Source organism: Triturus cristatus, chromosome 1_1, assembly GCF_964204655.1.
Source record: "Triturus cristatus chromosome 1_1, aTriCri1.1, whole genome shotgun sequence".
Classification (NCBI taxonomy): Eukaryota; Metazoa; Chordata; class Amphibia; order Caudata; family Salamandridae; genus Triturus; species Triturus cristatus.
In genome coordinates, this window is record NC_140579.1 from 10,610,339 (window position 1) to 10,628,850 (window position 18,512).

Here is an 18,512-nt window from a genome sequence, read left to right on the forward strand (position 1 = left end):
ATATGAATGGGTGTGAGTGGGTATGAGTGTAGAAAAAGTGAGCGAAGTATATGTCATCATTTTTGTATAATGTTAGGAGGTGTCAAAAAAAGTTTAAAAATTTGTACACAAAAAATAATGTGGACACCATGATGTGGTATTAGGGCTATGGAACATTTGGTGTAAAGAAAAATTTAATGTAGCCATGATATCCACCTTCCATAGGATATCATGGCTAAGTCAGTCCTGAAGCAGGCGTAAGGAAAGTAGAGATAACAGGGGTTATCGCTACTTTTCCTGCCGCTATGCTTCATAGCGTGGGGCTTAGCGACATTCCTGCCGCTATGCTTCATAGCGTGGGGCTTAGCGACATTTCTCCTGTCATGTCAGGTCAGGAACATCCACTTTGCATCTCATTAGAGATGCAAAGCTGGGCGTTCAGAATTCGTGCGCTAATGCAAGGTTTCACGCGTTAGCGTGACCTTGCTAATTAGGCGATAAAATTATCTATGCTTTTCGGCCAAAAACGGCCGCAAAAGCGGAGAAAATTTTCTATCGCAATCTTGTAAATATGCCCCTATTTTCTTCTAACCCCCTCCCATTCCCCCTGCCCTCCATTTTTCATTATTTAAATGTGTTGCACATCACTTCCGGTGGGGCACACCGCGCTGTCTAGGCTCTTCTGCGCCTGTTTCCCAAGGGTGCACTTTCTCTTTCTTTTCAGTGCGAAAACGTTCTGGAAACAACCTGGCCTTCCTTTTCAGCGCAGGGCTTGTTATCTCGACTCTGCATTTTCTGTGGCGCTGTTCTGGGAAGATGAAGAGATGAAGGCCGCTGCCTGGCACAGGAACAGATGCTTCAAATCCCAAGAACAGCTGCATATTTTTCAAGGGGCGAGTGGGACTAAACTTAGCACGACTTCACTCAAACCTCAAGATAAAAGGTGTATTTTTACTTACAAACCAGATAAGCACATTCCATTGTTTTCCACTGTTATAGTCTGTTGTTTGCACACTGTTGCCTCCTTCTTCCCCAGCAGAACTTAGAAGAGGCATCTGTGCACACATTTTTTTTTTTTACTGTACCCTCGGGCAGAACTTCATTAGCTCTTGTGCACTAGAAACACAGGGGCATATGAGCAAGGCGAGGCGATAGAATTATCGCCGCTTTTGCGGCCGTTTTCGGCTGAAAAGCGGCGATAATTTTATCGCCTAATTAGCAAGCTCACGCTAACGTGTGAAAACTTGCATTAGCGTAGGAATTCCTAACGCCCAGCTTTGCATCTCTTATGAGGTGCAAAGTGGGCGCTCCTGACCTGACATGACAGGAGAAATGTCGCTAAGAGACATGTCTCCTATCATCAAGCCCCACGCTATGAAGCATAGCGGCAGGAAAAGTAGCGATAACCCCTGTTATCGCTACTTTCCTCACGCCTGCTTCAGGACTGACTTAGCCATGATACCCTATGGAAGGTGGATATCATGGCTACGTTTGTGGCGCCCTATCATCAAGCTAACGCCACATTGCGTGAGATTATCGGTGGGTTTCCAGCGATAATCTCACGTTAGGCAGTTAGCGTGAGGACTTTTATTACTGAGGAGATAAGCATTGCTAATAGCACGCTATCTCAGCGATAAAAATCCACTCTAGCCGGCGATAATTATCCTAGCGCTAAGTGCGCTGAGCGATAATTATCGCTGGTTGTTGCTGATATGCCCCACAGTTTGCCAACGGTCAAGCTTGCCTCCGGTTGCAAAATTATGTTTATATGTACCTCGAGGCTTAAAACAAATGAAGGGTATTAATAATGCGTTTTCCAGATCAATTACTGAAATCCCATCTTGTTTTAAAGCTTCCGCCCATCCCTACCCTGCCCCCATGTTTAAGATTTAGGCTCCATTGTGTTTTCCAAACCATTGTTATGGCATCTTGCTGGAATTTATGTCTTAATTTTCCCCACTGCCTCCCGCTTCCTTGCCCTACGTCATCAAAAAAGCCTTAGTTCGCAAAATGTGGTGAGGAGAGTCCATTGATGGAGGCCGGAGAAGCTGTTGTACTTTACCAAATGGTTGGGTTAACCACTTCGGCTGCACACTTCTCCATGCTAGCTTTATTAATAATCGATGTCCAGGCCTTGGTGACGCGTTCTCTGGTCCACCCCAGTCGGCCTTTCCCAGGGGTGAGGTGGTTTTTAATGGGTCTAGGTGGCCTTTAATGCAGAGACAATGTTCAGCCCTGCTAAGGCTTTCTAAACTAAGGGGCATATCAACAACAACCGGCGATAATTATCGCTGAGCGCACTTAGCGCTCGGATAATTATCGCCAGGTAGCGCCGATTTTTATCGCTGAGATAGCGTGCTATTAGCAACGCTTATCTCATCGGCGATAAAAATCCTAGCGCTAACTGGCTAACGTGAGATTATCGCTGGAAACCCAGCGATAATCTCACGTTAGCTTGTTGATAGGGACTCACAAACTTAGCCATGATATCCTCCTTCCATAGGATATCATGGCTAAGTCAGTCCTGAAGCAGGTGTAAGGAAAGTAGCGATAACAGGGGTTATCGCTGCTTTTCCTGACGCTATGCTTCATAGTGTGGGGCTTGATGATAGGAGAAATGTCGCTTAGCGACATTTCTCCTATCATGTCAGGTCAGGTACGCCCACTTTGCATCTCATTAGAGATGCAAAGCTGGGCGTTAGAAATCCCCACGCTAAAGCAAGGTTCCACGCGTTAGCGTGACCTTGCTAATATAGCGATAAATTATCGCCGCTAAAGCGGCGATAATTTTTTCTCGCCTCGTTGTAAATATGCCCCTAAGCATCCACAATTAAAGGTATTAGCACAATATTTACTGCTCCACCCCCCACAAGCCCCCCGCACGGCTGTGAGAGGTGGTAGGGGTAATTGGGCAGCTTGGGTTTATGGACCAGATCTCAGCAGGGAGGTGGCAGCCTGCACCCTTAACCTTGGCGGGACTGCAATCCCAAAAAGAAACACACGGTTTCCAGCCCTTCCTAATCTATGCAAATTTACACTTTCGGTTTATTCGTTCTTCCATTTGGGGGCCTTTCTGTTTGTGTATCTGACTTCAAAATGTTTTCTGTGCCTTGAAATGCTCATTTTTATTCTTTCTTTCCCACCCCACTCTCCAGACCCCTGACACAGGATTCTGTTGACATACTCACACACCCTTATTCTTTAAAACATCTGTGGGTTTGTACATTTCCCGTTGTCTGATTCGCTGATAGGAAGTCCTTTTATTCAGGTGCCTTCTGTGTGTTCTGCCCCCTTCTGATGATATGTCCCTGTTTCGTCATTTACAGACATTACTACAATAACAATAGAAGGGTCTGCCTCAGGGCCACCAATGTGTGTCTGCAGCTCCTCCTCCGTTGCCCGAGTTGCCCTTCTTTGGTTTTACTTTTGCTTACTTGCCCCTCCTGTCCTAACTTCTGCTTACTGTTTCATAGTCCCTTCCCTCAGTTACCATCCCCTTTTTAGCACCAGCTGAGCTTCTTTCTTATGCGTCAATGCCTTCTTCCCATCTCACTCGTCTGCATTATTATTAAGCCATTCTCGTTCATTTCTGGGACAATTAACACCACCCCACCTCACGCTGCTCTTCTCCTTCCAGTCTCCCTCCTTGTGCCTCACGCTGCTGTTCTCTGCCTCAATCTCCTTTATTGTACCTTATGCTACTCTCCTCCTCACTTCCCTTCCTTGTGCCTCACGCTGCTCTCCTCCTCACTTCCCTTCCTTGTGCCTCATGCTGCTCTCCTCCTCACTTCCCTTCCTTGTGCCTCACGCTGCTCTCCTCCTCACTTCCCTTCCTTGTGCCTCACGCTGCTCTCCTCCTCACTCTCCTTCCTTGTACCTCACGCTGCACTTCTCACTCTCGTTCCTGGTGCCTTATGCTACTCTCCTCCTCACTTCCCTTCCTTGTGCCTCACGCTACTCTTCTCACTATCCTTCCTCATGCCTCACACTGCTGTTTTCCTCTCTCTCCTCCCTTGTGCCTCACGCTGCTCTTTTCCTCACTCTCCTTCCTCATGCCTCACGCTGCTGTTTTCCTCTCTCCTTCCTTGTACCACCTGTTGATCTTCTCCTCGCTCTCCTTCCTTGTGCCTCACGCTGCTCTCCTCCTCACTCTCCTTCCTTGTATCTCATGCTGCACTTCTCACTCTCGTTCCTGGTGCCTTATGCTACTCTCCTCCTCACTTCCCTTCCTTGTGCCTCACGCTTCTCTTCTCACTCTCGTTCCTTGTGCCTTATGCTACTCTCCTCCTCACTCTCCTTTCTTCTGCCTCATGCTGCTCTTCTCACTCTCGTTCCTTGTGCCTTATGCTACTCTCCTCCTCACTTCCCTTCCTTGTGCCTCATGCTTCTCTTCTCACTCTCGTTCCTGGTGCCTTATGCTACTCTCCTCCTCACTTCCCTTCCTTGTGCCTCACGCTACTCTTCTCACTATCCTTCCTCATGCCTCACACTGCTGTTTTCCTCTCTCTCCTCCCTTGTGCCTCACGCTGCTCTTTTCCTCACTCTCCTTCCTCATGCCTCACGCTGCTGTTCTCCGCCTCAATCTCCTTTATTGTACCTTATGCTGCTCTCCTCCTCACTTCCCTTCCTTGTGCCTCACGCTGCTCTCCTCCTCACTCTCCTTCCTTGTATCTCCTGCTGCTCTTCTCCTCGCTCTCTTTTCTTGTGCCTCACGCTGCTCTTCTCACTCTCCATCCGTGTACCTTATGCTACTCTCCTCCTCACTCTCCTTCCTTGTGCCTCATGCTGCACTTCTCACTCTCGTTCCTTGTGCCTCACGCTACTCTCCTCCTCACTCTCCTTCCTTGTGCCTTATGCTACTCTCCTCCTCACTACCCTTCCGTGTGCCCCACGCTGCTCTCCTCCTCACTCTCCTTCCTTGTATCTCCTGCTGCTCTTCTCCTCGCTCTCTTTTCTTGTGCCTCACGCTGCTCTTCTCACTCTCCATCCGTGTACCTTATGCTACTCTCCTCCTCACTTCCCTTCCTTGTGCCTCACGCTACTCTCCTCCTCACTCTCCTTCCTTGTGCCTCATGCTTCTCTTCTCACTCTCGTTCCTTGTGCCTTATGCTACTCTCCTCCTCACTTCCCTTCCTTGTGCCTCACGCTACTCTCCTCCTCACTCTCCTTCCTTGTGCCTCATGCTGCTCTTCTCACTCTCGTTCCTTGTGCCTTATGCTACTCTCCTCCTCACTTCCCTTCCTTGTATCTCACGCTACTCTTCTCACTATCCTTCCTCATGCCTCACACTGCTGTTTTCCTCTCTCTCCTCCCTTGTGCCTCACGCTGCTCTTTTCCTCACTCTCCTTCCTCATGCCTCACGCTGCTGTTTTCCTCTCTCCTTCCTTGTACCACCTGTTGATCTTCTCCTCGCTCTCCTTCCTTGTACCTCACGCTGCTCTTCTCCTCGCTCTCTTTCCTTGTACCTCCTGCTGCTCTTCTCCGCGCTCTCCTTCCTTGTGCCTCACACTGCTCTTCTCCTCGCTCTCCTTCCTTGTACCTCCTGCTGCTCTTTTCCTCGCTCTCCTTTCCAGTGCCTCACGCTGCTCTCCTCCTCATTCTCTGTCCTTGTGCCTCACCCTGTTCTTCTCACTCTCCTTCCTCGTCCCTCACGCTACTGTTCTCCTCTCTCTCCTTCCTTGTGCCTCATGCTGCTCTTCTCCTCCTCAATCTCCTTCTCTGTGCCTCACACTGCTCTTCTTGTTCTCAATCTGCTTCCTTGTGCCTCATGCTCCTCTCCTTCTCAATCTCCTTCCTTGTGCATTATGCTGCTCTTTTCCTCACTCTCCTTCCTCGTGCCTCATGCTGCAATTCTCCTCTGTCCTTCTTTTTAACTCCTGCTGTCCTTCTAATTTCTAATTTCTAATTTAAAATACTTGTAAAGCGCAGCATACACCTTGCGGTTTCTTGGCGCTGGGGAGATCGGCAACTGAGGTGAAAACAAGAAGACCAGGGAAAGAAGAAAGGGAAATTTGAAGGGGTTTAAATGGGGAAGGCTTGGTTAAAAAGGAACGTTTTCAGATCTCTGCGAAAGGGGAGATACTGGGTGGCAGACCGGAGGTGGTCAGGGAGTGAGTTCCAGAAGGTTGGAGCTAGGGTGGAGAAATTAGCCCCGCCCCACTTTTTGCGAGTGAAGCGAGGGATCTGGAGGAGGGACCTGGAGGAAGATCGAAGTTCTCTTGTGGGTAAATAGGACTTGATTAGTGAGGAGATGAAGGCAGGGGCGGAGCCCTGGCGGGCCTGGAAGACCATGCACCCGATCTTGAATAGGGCCCGTTCCTTTATGGGGAGCCAGTGAAGCTCTCTAAGAAGGGGGGTGGAGTGGTGATAACGAGGGAGGCCGTACACAAGCCGAGCTGCTTGATTCTGGACGGTCTGGAGTCTACGCAAGCTGGAAGCGGGGATACCGTGATAAAGAGCGTTTGCGTAGTCCAATTTTGATATCACGAGTGCGGCCATAATAATCTTAAGTGCCTGGGGGGAAAAGAAGCGGGAGACAGTGCGGATAGTGCGAAGAGAAAAGAAGCAGGAGGACACCACAGAACTGATTTGTGAGTGGAGAGTGAGTTGGTTGTTTATTTTGACACCAAGTGTTTTGACTGTGGTGGAAGGGGTCGGTGCAGGGCCAAGAGAAGGGGGCCAGAAGAAAGAGTTCCAGGGACTGGATGAACCACCGGTGAGAACCAGCTCGGTTTTATCCGGGTTCAGCTTAAGGTGGTTGTGGTTCATCCAGTCACTGATGAATGTCAGGGTTGACTGGAAATTGGAGACCGAGAGAGGAGAGGGGGACAGATCAAAGATGAGCTGGAGGTCATCCGCGTAGTTATAGACGGTGACCTCCAGCTGCTGTAGTGCAAAGATAAGAGGAAAGATGTAAAGGTTGAAAAGTAAGGGGGAGAGCGAGGATCCCTGGGGAACACCGCAAGTGACAGGAAGGGGAGTGGCCGTGAAGTCGCCTAACCGGACCGCCTGAGTGCGTTCCCTCAGAAAGGAGGAGAGCCAGATCAGAGCTGATCCCCCGATACCGGCCGCCTTGACACGGGTGAGTAGGATGGTGTGGTCCACCGTGTCAAAGGCGGCGGAAAGATCAAGGAGGACCAGTGCCTGGTGTTTATTTTCGTCCATACCCTTTCTGAGTTTGTCCAAGACTGAGACCACGACTGACTCGGTCGAATGCCTGGGACGGAATCCGGCTTGGCGGGAAGCCAGTCCCCCGTTTGCCTCCACATGGGCGCTGAGCACCGCGGTAACATGGCGTTCCATCACCTTCCCCAGGAAGGGTAGCAGGGAGATGGGGCGATAGTTAGCCGAGATGGAAGAGTCAGCGCCAGCTTTCTTCAGGATGGGCACTATGGTAGCTGCTTTAAGCGAATAGGGCACTACGCCCTGTGCCAGGGAGCTGTTGAGGAAGGCAATGGGGGGGTCAGGGCAGCTGGAGTATATTTGCTGCAGGACTCGTGCTGGGCAGACGTCCGCAGGAGATCCCGACTTCACTTTAGGGAGTATCTCCAGAAAAGAGTCCTGCGTGAGGGGGGGGATAGAGGTAAGAAGGTGGGAGAGGGGAGGGGGGGCGGGATCGACGAAGGCAGAGGAGGGTGGAGGGATATTAAGCTTGATGGTTGCTATTTTGGCCAAAAAATAGGTATTAAGCTGGTCGCAGAGAAGTTGGGAGGGAGGAATAATGGGCGAGGTTCGGTCTGAGAATGCCAGGTCATTCACTATCTCGAAGATTACCCTGGGTTTGTTTTCGGCAGATGTAATTTTGGACGAAAAGTAGGCGGACTTAGCAGCCAGGATTGCTGTTTTATATTTGTCCAGAGCTGATGAGAAGTGGGTTTTTAATAGGGGATCGTAATTTTTCCTCCAATGCCTTTCTGCCTGACGGGCGCTCAGTTTGAGAGCTTTTAGGTGGTCGTTGAACCATCTATTAGAGTCCTTTGGTCGTCGGACGGAGATGCGGCGTAGGGGCGCCGCAGAGTCGCAGCCATCCGCCAGCCAGGTGTTAATGGCCTTGGCTTGAGAGGTAGATGTTAAGCCAGTAAGAGTAGGAGTAGAGTCGCAGAGCATGGAGGTCAAGGAGGGGTAATCCAATCTATTCCAGTTCCGTGCCCAGGTGTTTTTGGCATACGGAATTTTAGGCATCACGTTGCGAGGAATAGAGAAGGAAATGAGGGCATGGTCGGACCAAGGGCACGGCGAAACAGTGGCCGAGGCCACGGGGAGGTTGAGGGACCAGACCTGGTCCAATGTGTGTCCATGGGAGTGAGTGGGGACAGATATGTGCGACACGAAATTAAGGGTTGATAGGCAATCTGTAAACTCTTTTGAGGCTGAGCACTCGAGTGGGTCAGAGGGCCAGTAATTAAAGTCCCCTAGCACCAAGACCGAGGCATAGTTGACCGTCAAGTTGGCCAATAGGTCTTGAAAGGCCGGCAAAAATGCGGGCGAGGGCTGGGGAGGCCGGTACATTAATAGGCAGGTAATAGGGGGGGAAAATGAAAGAGAGCGGGCTACCAGGAAGTCAGCAGGGGGAATGGGAGGTGAGGGAAGTAGTTGGTAGTTCAACTCCGACCGAGCGATCAGGGCAACCCCGCCGCCTGCCTTGCCCGCCGGCCGGTCGGCTCGAAGGGCCACATAGGAGGAGGGTAGGGTGGCCAGGAGAACGGGGAGGGAGGTGTCACAGTACCAAGTTTCGGTCAGGAGCAGTAGGTCCGGTTTCTCAGAATCGAGTAAGACGAACAACTCATGGTGGTGCTTGACCGCTGACCTGGTATTGAGTAAAAAGACAGACAGTGCCGGCGAACAGGGGGAGAGGTCAGGGGGAAGGGGGCAGGGTAACGGTGGGGCGTGTAACGGGGGATGAGGGGCTATGGGGGAGGTGGGGGCAAGGCCTAAAAAGGAAATCAATCTGCGGGTGGAATCTGGAAGTAGCCATTTACCTTGAAGGGCAATAAGATCCTTAGAAGAGTAGGATGTAGATCTGGCATGGAGTCGTGCCCCTAGCCCCGTCCGGCCGCGGACGGGCGCAGACGGGCTTGCCTTAGGCGCGCCTTCGGCGCGCAAACGGCGTGCCCGCTGCGCTCGTTCGCTGCGCTTCCTACAAAGACACATACTTTATGCCGGTGAGAGAGGAGGTTGGAGGGGGCGTGGCCAGCCGAGGGGGCGTGCCTCGCCTCGCCCTCGGGAATGGCGACTGAAGGGAAGAGGTCGTTGCAGCGAGAAGCGCTGTTCTAAGATGCCAAGATGCAGGTGAGAGTGAATGGCAGTTAAAAGCACAATGAATATTACACAGACTACAATTTTTAAAATCGTCCCTGCTCCCGGCTTTCCGCCTCAGGAGCCAATCAGCAATGCAGCGCCTAGCGTCGGCGCGCGCTATTTGTAGTCGTGGCGGGGGGGCGTGGCCAGCCGAGGGGGCGTGTCTCGCCTCGCCCTCGGGAATGGCGACTGAAGGGAAGAGGTCGTTGCAGCGAGAAGCGCTGTTCTAAGATGCCAAGATGCAGGTGAGAGTGAATGGCAGTTAAAAGCACAATGAATATTACACAGGCTACAATTTTTAAAATCCTTCTCCTCGATCTCCTTCCTTGCACCTCCTGCTGCTCTTCTCCTCGCTCTTCTTCCTTGTACCTTCTGCTGCTCTTCTCCTCGCTCTCCTGCCTTGTACCTCCTGCTGCTCTTCTCCTCGCTCTCCTTTCTTGTACCTCCTTCTGTTCTTGTCCTTGATCTCCTTCCTTGTACCTCCTGCTGCTGTTCTCCTCACTCTCCTTCCTTGTACCTCCTGCTGCTCTTCTCCTCGCTCTTCTTCCTTGTACCTCCTTCTGTTCTTCTCCTCGCTCTCCTTCCTTGTACCTCCTGCTGCTCTTCTCCTCGCTCTCCTTTCTTGTACCTCCTTCTGTTCTTCTCCTCGCTCTCCTTCCTTGTACCTCCTGCTGCTCTTCTCCTCGCTCTCCTTTCTTGTACCTCCTGCTGCTCTTCTCCTCGCTCTCCTTTCTTGTACCTCCTTCTGTTCTTGTCCTCGATCTCCTTCCTTGTACCTCCTGCTGCTGTTCTCCTCACTCTCCTTCCTTGTACCTCCTGCTGCTCTTCTCCTCGCTCTCCTTCCTTGTACCTCCTTCTGTTCTTGTCCTCGATCTCCTTCCTTGTACCTCCTGCTGCTGTTCTCCTCACTCTCCTTCCTTGTACCTCCTGCTGCTCTTCTCCTCGCTCTTCTTCCTTGTACCTCCTTCTGTTCTTGTCCTCGCTCTCCTTCCTTGTACCTCCTGCTGCTGTTCTCCTCACTCTCCTTCCTTGTACCTCCTGCTGCTCTTCTCCTCACTCTAATTCCTTGTACCTCCTGCTGATCTTCTCCTCGCTCTCCTGCCTTGTACCTCTTGCTGCTCTTCTCCTCGCTCTCTTTTCTTGTACCTCCTGCTGCTCTTCTCCTCGCTCTCCTTCCTTGTTCCTCTTGCTGCTCTTCTCCTCGCTCTCCTTCCTTGTACCTCCTGCTGATCTTCTCCTCGCTCTCCTGCCTTGTACCTCCTGCTGCTCTTCGCCTCGCTCTACTTCCTTGTGCCTCATGCTGCACTTCTCACTCTCCATCCTTGTGCCTCACACGGTTCTTTGCCTCACTCTCCTACTTTGTATCTTTGGCTCATCTTCTCATCGCTCTCCTTAATTTTGCCTCACGCAGCTCTTTTCCTCCTCAATGTCCTTCCTGATGCCTCACTGTGCTCTTCTCACTCTTCATCCTTGTGCCTCACTCTGCTCCTCTCACTCTTGGTCATTGTGACTCCTGCTGCTCTTATCACGCTCCAGCCTTGTACCTCCTTCTGCTCTTCTCATTACTCACCGTCCTTGTGCCTCAAGCTGTTCTTCTCCCCTCCCTCTCTACGCTTTTACCTCACACTGCTCTCCTCCTCACTTTCCTTCCTTGTGCCTCATTGCTTGTACTAGAACTTTATTGGGTTTTTTTGTTGCAGAAAATACAGAAATGAGAAGATAACATAGAAAGAAAGAAAGACAAGCCATATCGTTACTATGGAACCATAAAACTACCCCATACATTGTAACGATACATACAAGCTGGTATATGATACAACAAGAATCAATTAACTTAGGATGGACAAAACATTTGATGTAAATTGCGATTGATATTTAATGACAGTAATTGAAGATATTTAGTAATATGACAGAGTAGAAGAGTAACCCCAGTAAACAGAAAATACAGCGACAGCAAGGAGAAGAGGGGAGACGCGAGAGTCAGAGATAAGAGAAAGAGGAGGAAGAGGAGGGGGAAATGAGCATTTACGGCCAACAGGCCAACAGGCAATATAGACATTTGAGGTCTGTATGAAGCTGCAGATGATCTGTGCTAGTGGAAATACCACACACCAGCTGTGTCCTCTCTAGATCCGTCAAGTGGTAGATAACCTAGTGGAGGTCTCCAGAGGCTATGATGGGTATGAACGCTACTCATGTGTGTGACCCAGGCCCACCATGCACGGGAGAAGATATGATTAGCAGATTTCCACTCACGCAGGACCTGCTTCACAGCAACACTTCAGATCAGGTAGAGCGTACTCCGTTCGGTTCACTGTGAGGGGAATTGTGGACACAAGCGGACCCAATATAACTGGGACAGTCAAGTGTAATGGGCTGGTTACAAATATTGGAGAGTCGCTCTGCCAGACTTTCTGAATCAACATTCAGTAGCCTGCAGCCAACAAACGTGTTAAGTTCCTCAGGCTCTTCATAACTGTTCCAGGAATATCCCTTTACATCACATGCGTTTACAACGCATGCGATTATGTTGTTACATAGCAGTACCATTACAACGCAAGTCGTTACAACGACTTGCTCTAGGGGGCATTAGGAATAGTATAATTTACGGTTCCAACTCCAGTGTGTGCAACAGTAGGGAAGGTGTTGGAATAGTAAATCATACTATTCCTTAGTTTAGAGCGCCCCCTAGAGCAAGTCGTTGTAACTACTTTGGTTGTAATGATACTGCGATGCAACAACGCAACAGAATTTTAATTGCATGCGTTGTAACGCATGTTATGTGATGGCTGTTTCCCCTGCTCCAGCATATGTTGAATTCAATTAAGTGAGGTTTGACTAGTCTGTCCAGAAACCATATGCGAAATGAAGAATGTAAAATTTTACCTGTGGGAGGGAGGGCATGATTTTGTGTTGCAGAGCTTTGATGGCTGTGTTGGACCAAGTTCTACTTCAGGGGGTTCACTATTAAGGTTTTAAAAATATGTGTTGCACCCTAGATCCAGTCACCCACCTGCCACAGAGCAGTGTGGGTGCTTTTATCTAGCCTTGGAGCAATCTTCCTGTTGTGTCCCTTTGCCAGTTCCCATACATTCCGGGTATGTCTTGGGAATGTGGACCATCTCCTCAGCAGGGATGAAGCCTTGAATTCCTTTCTCCCATCCCTTCAGAGGGTCAATAAAGGCACTCCTCTCCTGAACCTTGGGACCAGCTGTATCTAGGAGAGTCCTCATGAAGAACCCGCCATTTTCTATGGGATTGAAAAGTTGACTGTACTCACGGACTCTTTTCCTATATTGTTTATTAACCAAGAACGGGCCATGCTACTCTTACTTTTTAGATATGCACCTTTAACTGCCATTTTCATGGGTGTGTATCACTGTTGAGGGAACGCGGAGCATGTTTGCTTCACCCTCACCGATGACGCCACTGTATTCTGTTTTTACAAAGAAATATTTCCATGTTTATTGTTTGAATAAATATGGCTTACAACATTTGTTCTGTGCTTTCAGCATTTAACCAATATGTTCTTACCTTTGATGTATCAAGTTTGAGATTCTCCACACCCATGTTTCTTCTGGGATTTATTTGAGGTAGAGATTGCAATAAAGTGCACTCTTGGACTGTTGCTTTTTCCAGCATCTCTCTTGTGGTTTGGCCTATATGCTAACGGGGACCACATGATCTTTTAGTGCTTAGTTCACATCAGTGCTCCATCTCACCTTGACAAGTCCCAATACAACACATTCTATGTCCCCTTCCTCTCATCCGCATTTCTTTTTCGGCAATCCTCTTCACTCCCAAAATCTGTGGTTATTGTGGTTTCCTATTCTCCATTTTATTTTAAATATATTCATAGATATACCAGTCACTGGGGTTTATACGATCAGTTAAAAATTGGTGGGCCAACTGTCCTACGATAGCCACATTGGCAGCATTCGGTTCACTGAATGTCGAGTTGTCAGACATTTTTACCCCTGAAACAGCCCCTGCATTCATGGGTGCAGCGGCTTCTAGGAGAAAAAAACCAGTGGCATTCGGTCCAATGTATCATGTGAACCTAGCAGTCCTTCTTTCAAATTTGGAGTGTGAATATGTCCCACATGCTTTGAATTTTCTCCCACTGCATGTGAGCATTCTCAGACTTTTTCTGATTAGGACTAGGGGGGAGTGATAAATTCCAATGAGTTTTCTAAATTTTGCCCACTCCGTGTTACGCTGATAACATGGAGTTCCAGGGCAAAACGTCCTCCAGCTGCAGTCTGGCGGAGTTTTTTCTCAGTTGTGGCTCGCCAATGGTAAGTTGGCAAGTGCCTGCGAGAATTGGCATCCCCTAGTGAGATTTCTCAACATGGGCAGGAGCGACCATTTGGGGTGTAAAAGCTGCCGCTCAAGTAGGAAATGTGCGCGAGCTGCAGCAAAGGAGCAGCGCCCTCTGGTGCACCAAGTGGCGGCTTTCACGCTGATTTTGCAGCACGGAACAAGCTCCTGGTGCTATAATGCAGCGTAACGTGCCATTTCCGCTCACTGAGTTTTCATGTAAATCCGTAGGATTCCGCGGAGTGAGACTCTGCGTGTTCTGCTGACTGAAATCTGCAAGTTCCGCTCACCCCTAATTAGGACTGTCATGGACTATCACAGTTACGTAGCAGACTCCAAGAGAAAGGACACTGGCGAGAATGGTGCCAGAGTGGCTAATTCCACCGGTGTTGAGTTTCCTGGTAGAAGTCTACAATGGCAGCAGCCTGCCACAAGAAATACCTTCTTCCCGCAACAATAAATGAGATGTGCAAGTGACGGGGTAGACGGACACCCATCAAGTTTAGGTAGAACGCTAGCCTCCCTGCTGCTATTGTTTTCTAATTAAGTAAATTAAGTCAATTAGCCAAATTCATTAATTAAATTAGTACCATTGATATAGAACAGCAACTATTGTCCGCCCTCTGAGACTGTTCAAGTGATGTTTAGAAAGGCGCTGTTATTAGTTCTGTCCCTCTGTATGCAGGACTGTTTTAATGAAACTCTTCATTCTGTTTAGAAAGCACCATGAGGCTGTCGACTGCACCTACGGATGAAACAAGAGCCAGTGCGTCTCCTATGGACAGTAGAGGAAGCAGTCAAAGCCCACTTAGCAAACGTAGCTTTACTAGGAACTCCGACGACCCAGAGAGAGGAGTGTCAGATGCCCACCTCGTTGAATCCTCTAACTCCACACACTTCAAAGAAGGGTAAGTCCCTGCATCCCTTCCACCCAGAGTATATCACGTGTGCTAAACAGGCTCAGTGTTGCAGATTATGACATCTGATCTTTTACATACGGACGTGGGGGGGCAAAATGGCAGCCGCGACGTCGGCCGAGTGAGCTGACTTTCTGTGCGCTCCTGGGCAGCACTCTTCCCCTCCGTGTATGTGGCTTGAGGCGGTGTGTTGTTGAGGAAGGAAAGGAATAATCGCTCTCTGGGGCATGATTTGGCACCCGTGGCTGTGGCATTTGGAACGGCCGGCACCTTCACGTTTGGCGTGTGTAAACCCCCTCTTTTGGACTGCGGTATCTTTGACTTGGTCCTGCCGGATAATTCCAATGGCTCCAAAGACGACAGCAAAGGGCTCCAAGACCCGGGGACTGCCTGCGAATTCTGGAAGCCCTGGTAAAATCAACGGGGATGCTGAGACAGGCCAGTCGGTAACAGGGGCAGCAGTTACTCGGCTGGGAGGGGGAGAATCTACACATCGGGCTATGGGCTGAGCCGCCGGAGGAGGTACCTCCACTCGCGTTCGGCAAACAGTGTCCTCAATGTTTAAGGCACATAACCAGAAAAGCAAAAATGCTGAAGATGCAGTAACTGGAGGAAAATCATCGCCGAAACAAGCAACATCCCTGCATTACCGGCAGAATCCGAGACTCCTGAGCCAGATGAGGCACTGAATCAAGGTACTGTGACCCCTTCTGCGACAGATTCCAGTGATCTTGCCGTAGGCAATACTGAAGGGGTTGTGAGGCAGGGTGTGCTAAGTGCAGAAACTGAAGCTGTCAGTTACGATGTAAGTTAGGATGAATTAGCTGTGACTTTGGAGCCAGGAACTAATGAAAGTGGGAAAACTACCAGAAGGCAAGAACAATGCATTATGGGCAATGTAGTTTTTTCAGGCAAGGAGTGCGTTGAAAGCTTTAACGTCAGACTTAGCGGCGAGGAAACCCCTCTTAGACCTCCAAGATGTGGAAACCAGTGCTCCGGGCCCTGTAAAAGAGGGGGACTCAGGTGATAAATTCTACTCTATGTCTGATCCATCTTTGTCCTCCAGGGATGAAAGCCCTGGGCAGGACTGGGCGGAAGATGACAGTGATATAAGGAGCCTCCGTTTGGGGGAGGGAGAAAACCGTCCTTATATCCCCGCAACTGTCCGTTAAAAGGAACTTGGCACCTCTGTTGTAGACAAGATCTCTGGCTCAGCAGGATCAATGGTCTGGGACTACACTTTCTCTCCTAAATTGGTTGGAGATGGTGTAACCGATGGTGCGACACCTCTCGGAGCTTCAAGCTTGGATCAAGCCATACCCAGTGAAATAACCCTCTCTACCATTTATCAAAGCATTTTGGCTCACAGGGAGGAGACCCGAGTGGAAAGTTCACATACCCAGGGGGTCTACCGTAAATTGCAGAACTCGATACTCAGGGTAGCTAAGACCTGCTCTGATTTCGCTGCTAGAATTGGAGAAGCAGACGCAAGAATCTCCACATTGGAGGAGGAACTGGTAGCGCAAAAGGCCTTAACCCATTCTTTGGAAACCCAGAAGGATGATACATTATGGAAACTGATGGACTCGAAAATCCGTCAAGAAGAAACAAATTACAGATATTAGGTATCCCAGAAGGCAAAGAAGGATGTTCGCCAGTTCATCGTCGAACTTTTTACTGAAGCATACCCGGATCTGAAGCATTGGGACTGGAAAACCGAACTTCAAAGGGCCCACCGGATCCCCTTCAACCAATGTAAAAAGTCTGGTCAAGCTGCTGAAAAACCTTGTGCCATTATGATCTGTCTCAACAACTTTTTGGCCAGAGAGGCATTGTACGATTTAGCTAGGCCAGATAGGAAGAGGGTAGGGAAGGGCTGCGATTTCTTTGTGAGACCCGACTATTGCCAGATAACAGTTGAGAAAATATGGCAGCTTCGCCAATTAATTCCACGATTTCAGGAAAAAGGGGCTCAGGTCTTCCTGCTTAACACTGCCAAGCTAAAAGTGTTTTTTAAGGGGGAGGCAACATTTTTAACTCTCTGAAATTTCAGCTAAAGAATTTCTGCACACATTATAGATTAGGTAGGGGAGTATCTTGGCTTTCCGGTGTATATAATAATGTTGATGCGGGCTTATAATGGCCTAAAGGTTGCTTGGGTTCCCTTTGGTTTTTTCTTAACCCTGTTATTGAGATTCCTTTTTTTTCCTTTTGTAGGTGGGGGGGAGCTCAGGAGAGGGGGGGTTTAGTCAGCTCTCCATCACAGAGGACCGATAGTCCTTACACCTTACGAGGTGGGTGGAGGGAGGGGTTTTGGTGGGTGAGCTGGGGAAATCAGAGGTTGGTGGTGTGGGGGGAGGGAGAGGGAGGAGAGGGCTGTGGGGGGTTTTGTTCTGTTCCCTTTGGTTTTGTAACAATGCTGCTATTTTTATAAGGAAGTTTGGAATGTGCTTTTTCATTATGTCTAACGCTTTGTGCTTGTCTTGGGTACCGTGCAATCCTGACTTTATAAACTACAAGGATGATGGGTAGCCTGCGTAGTGTTCACTCAACATATGTGGTCTTAACGACAGGAGAAAGCGGGGCATGCTCGCCAAGCAACTCAGCTATATGCAATTTGATCTGCTATGCCTTCAGGAAACCCATGTACCATGGAGTAAACGATGGTGGCGAGGGATCTTGGGCTTGAAGTGCTGGCCTGTACCCGCTAAGGTACAACAATTAAGGGGGTGGCTTTTTTAGCCAGGCGTGGGGTGGGTATATGTAAACGAGTCAAAGTAGATAATTTGGGTCGCTGGACGATAGCTGAAATCATATCAAATAATATCCCTATGTCACTCTGTTCAATCTATGGATCTAACTTAGATGCTCCGGATATTTTAAACTTTCTAAGTGTTGAACTTGCCCTATGGCCCCACCCTCTAATACTTTGTTATGATTTTAATATTCATCTAGATAGTAAGTTTGATATATGTGATGTTCTTCCATATCAAGGCAGGAAAGTTAGGGTCTTTAAAGCTCTTCAAGGATTGGTAAAGGAACATGGGCTATCTGATAGCTGGCATAAAGTCAAATCGCCCGATCCTGGATTCACGTTTTACTCAGCTCCCCACAACAAGCTTGTTCGGCTGGACTACTTTTTTCTTTCCAGTCAATTGATTAAGATAAGTAAGAATCAGATCTTTCCGAGAACTATCTCAGATCACAATCCCGTAGCGATTCAGATTCCACTGGGGGGAATTTCAAAAGTTCAGAGACCCTGGACCTTTGAAAAGAAACTTTTACTTGATGAGGCATACTGTACTCATATGGCCAAGTGGATTCAGGAATTTTTCTCTTTTAATCGCAACACAGCTTCATAACTATTGTGTGGGATGCTTTTAAAGCAGCTGTCCGTGGGGAAACTCTAAGTTTTTCCAGAGCCTGTCAAAAATCAATACGGCAAGAAATCAAACACGAGATAGAACAATTAAGGTCAGCTGAATACGAATTAATGAGTAGGATTCAGGGGGTTATAAATATAGAGGAATGTCAACAATGTATTGTCATTATAAAGTCTAAAATTCATGGTTATTTTGTCAGGGAGGTGGCAGCTAAATATATGCAGCAGAGGGCCGAGTCATATGAACTAGGGGAAAACACAGGCAGGGTTTTAGCTAAGCGACTGCATCAGCGCGAAGTAGCTAATCGAGTTTAAAGATCAAGCAGGGCAGGTCCAGGACTCCTTGCCAGGAATTCTGAATGTTTTTCAGAATTTTTATAGTCAACGTTATTCTGAGGGACCTATCCTGACAGGGATAGATTCTCTGGAAAGGGAATATTTTAATGGCATGGAAACGATGAAGATATCTCGGGAACAAAATGAGGCACTAGAAGCCCAGTTTACATGGGAGGAAATAGACCTTGCAATAACCTCCTTAGCCATGGGCAAGGCGGTCGGCCCAGATGGCATTCCTCTGGAATTTTATAGAACATTCCGACAAGCACTTAAGCAAGATA

The 18,512-nt window shown here is 48.8% G+C and overlaps 1 protein-coding gene across 1 annotated transcript in view; it reads left to right on the plus strand.

Moving 5' to 3' along the window:
- Positions 1-18,512, plus strand: part of LOC146869117 (uncharacterized) — a 145,348-nt gene that overhangs the window by 107,678 nt on the left and 19,158 nt on the right. Inside the window, exon 9 of the mRNA XM_085632233.1 lies at positions 14,315-14,504. Within this exon, the coding sequence (XP_085488359.1) occupies positions 14,315-14,504 (190 nt within the window). The remainder of the gene's footprint in view (positions 1-14,314; positions 14,505-18,512) is intronic.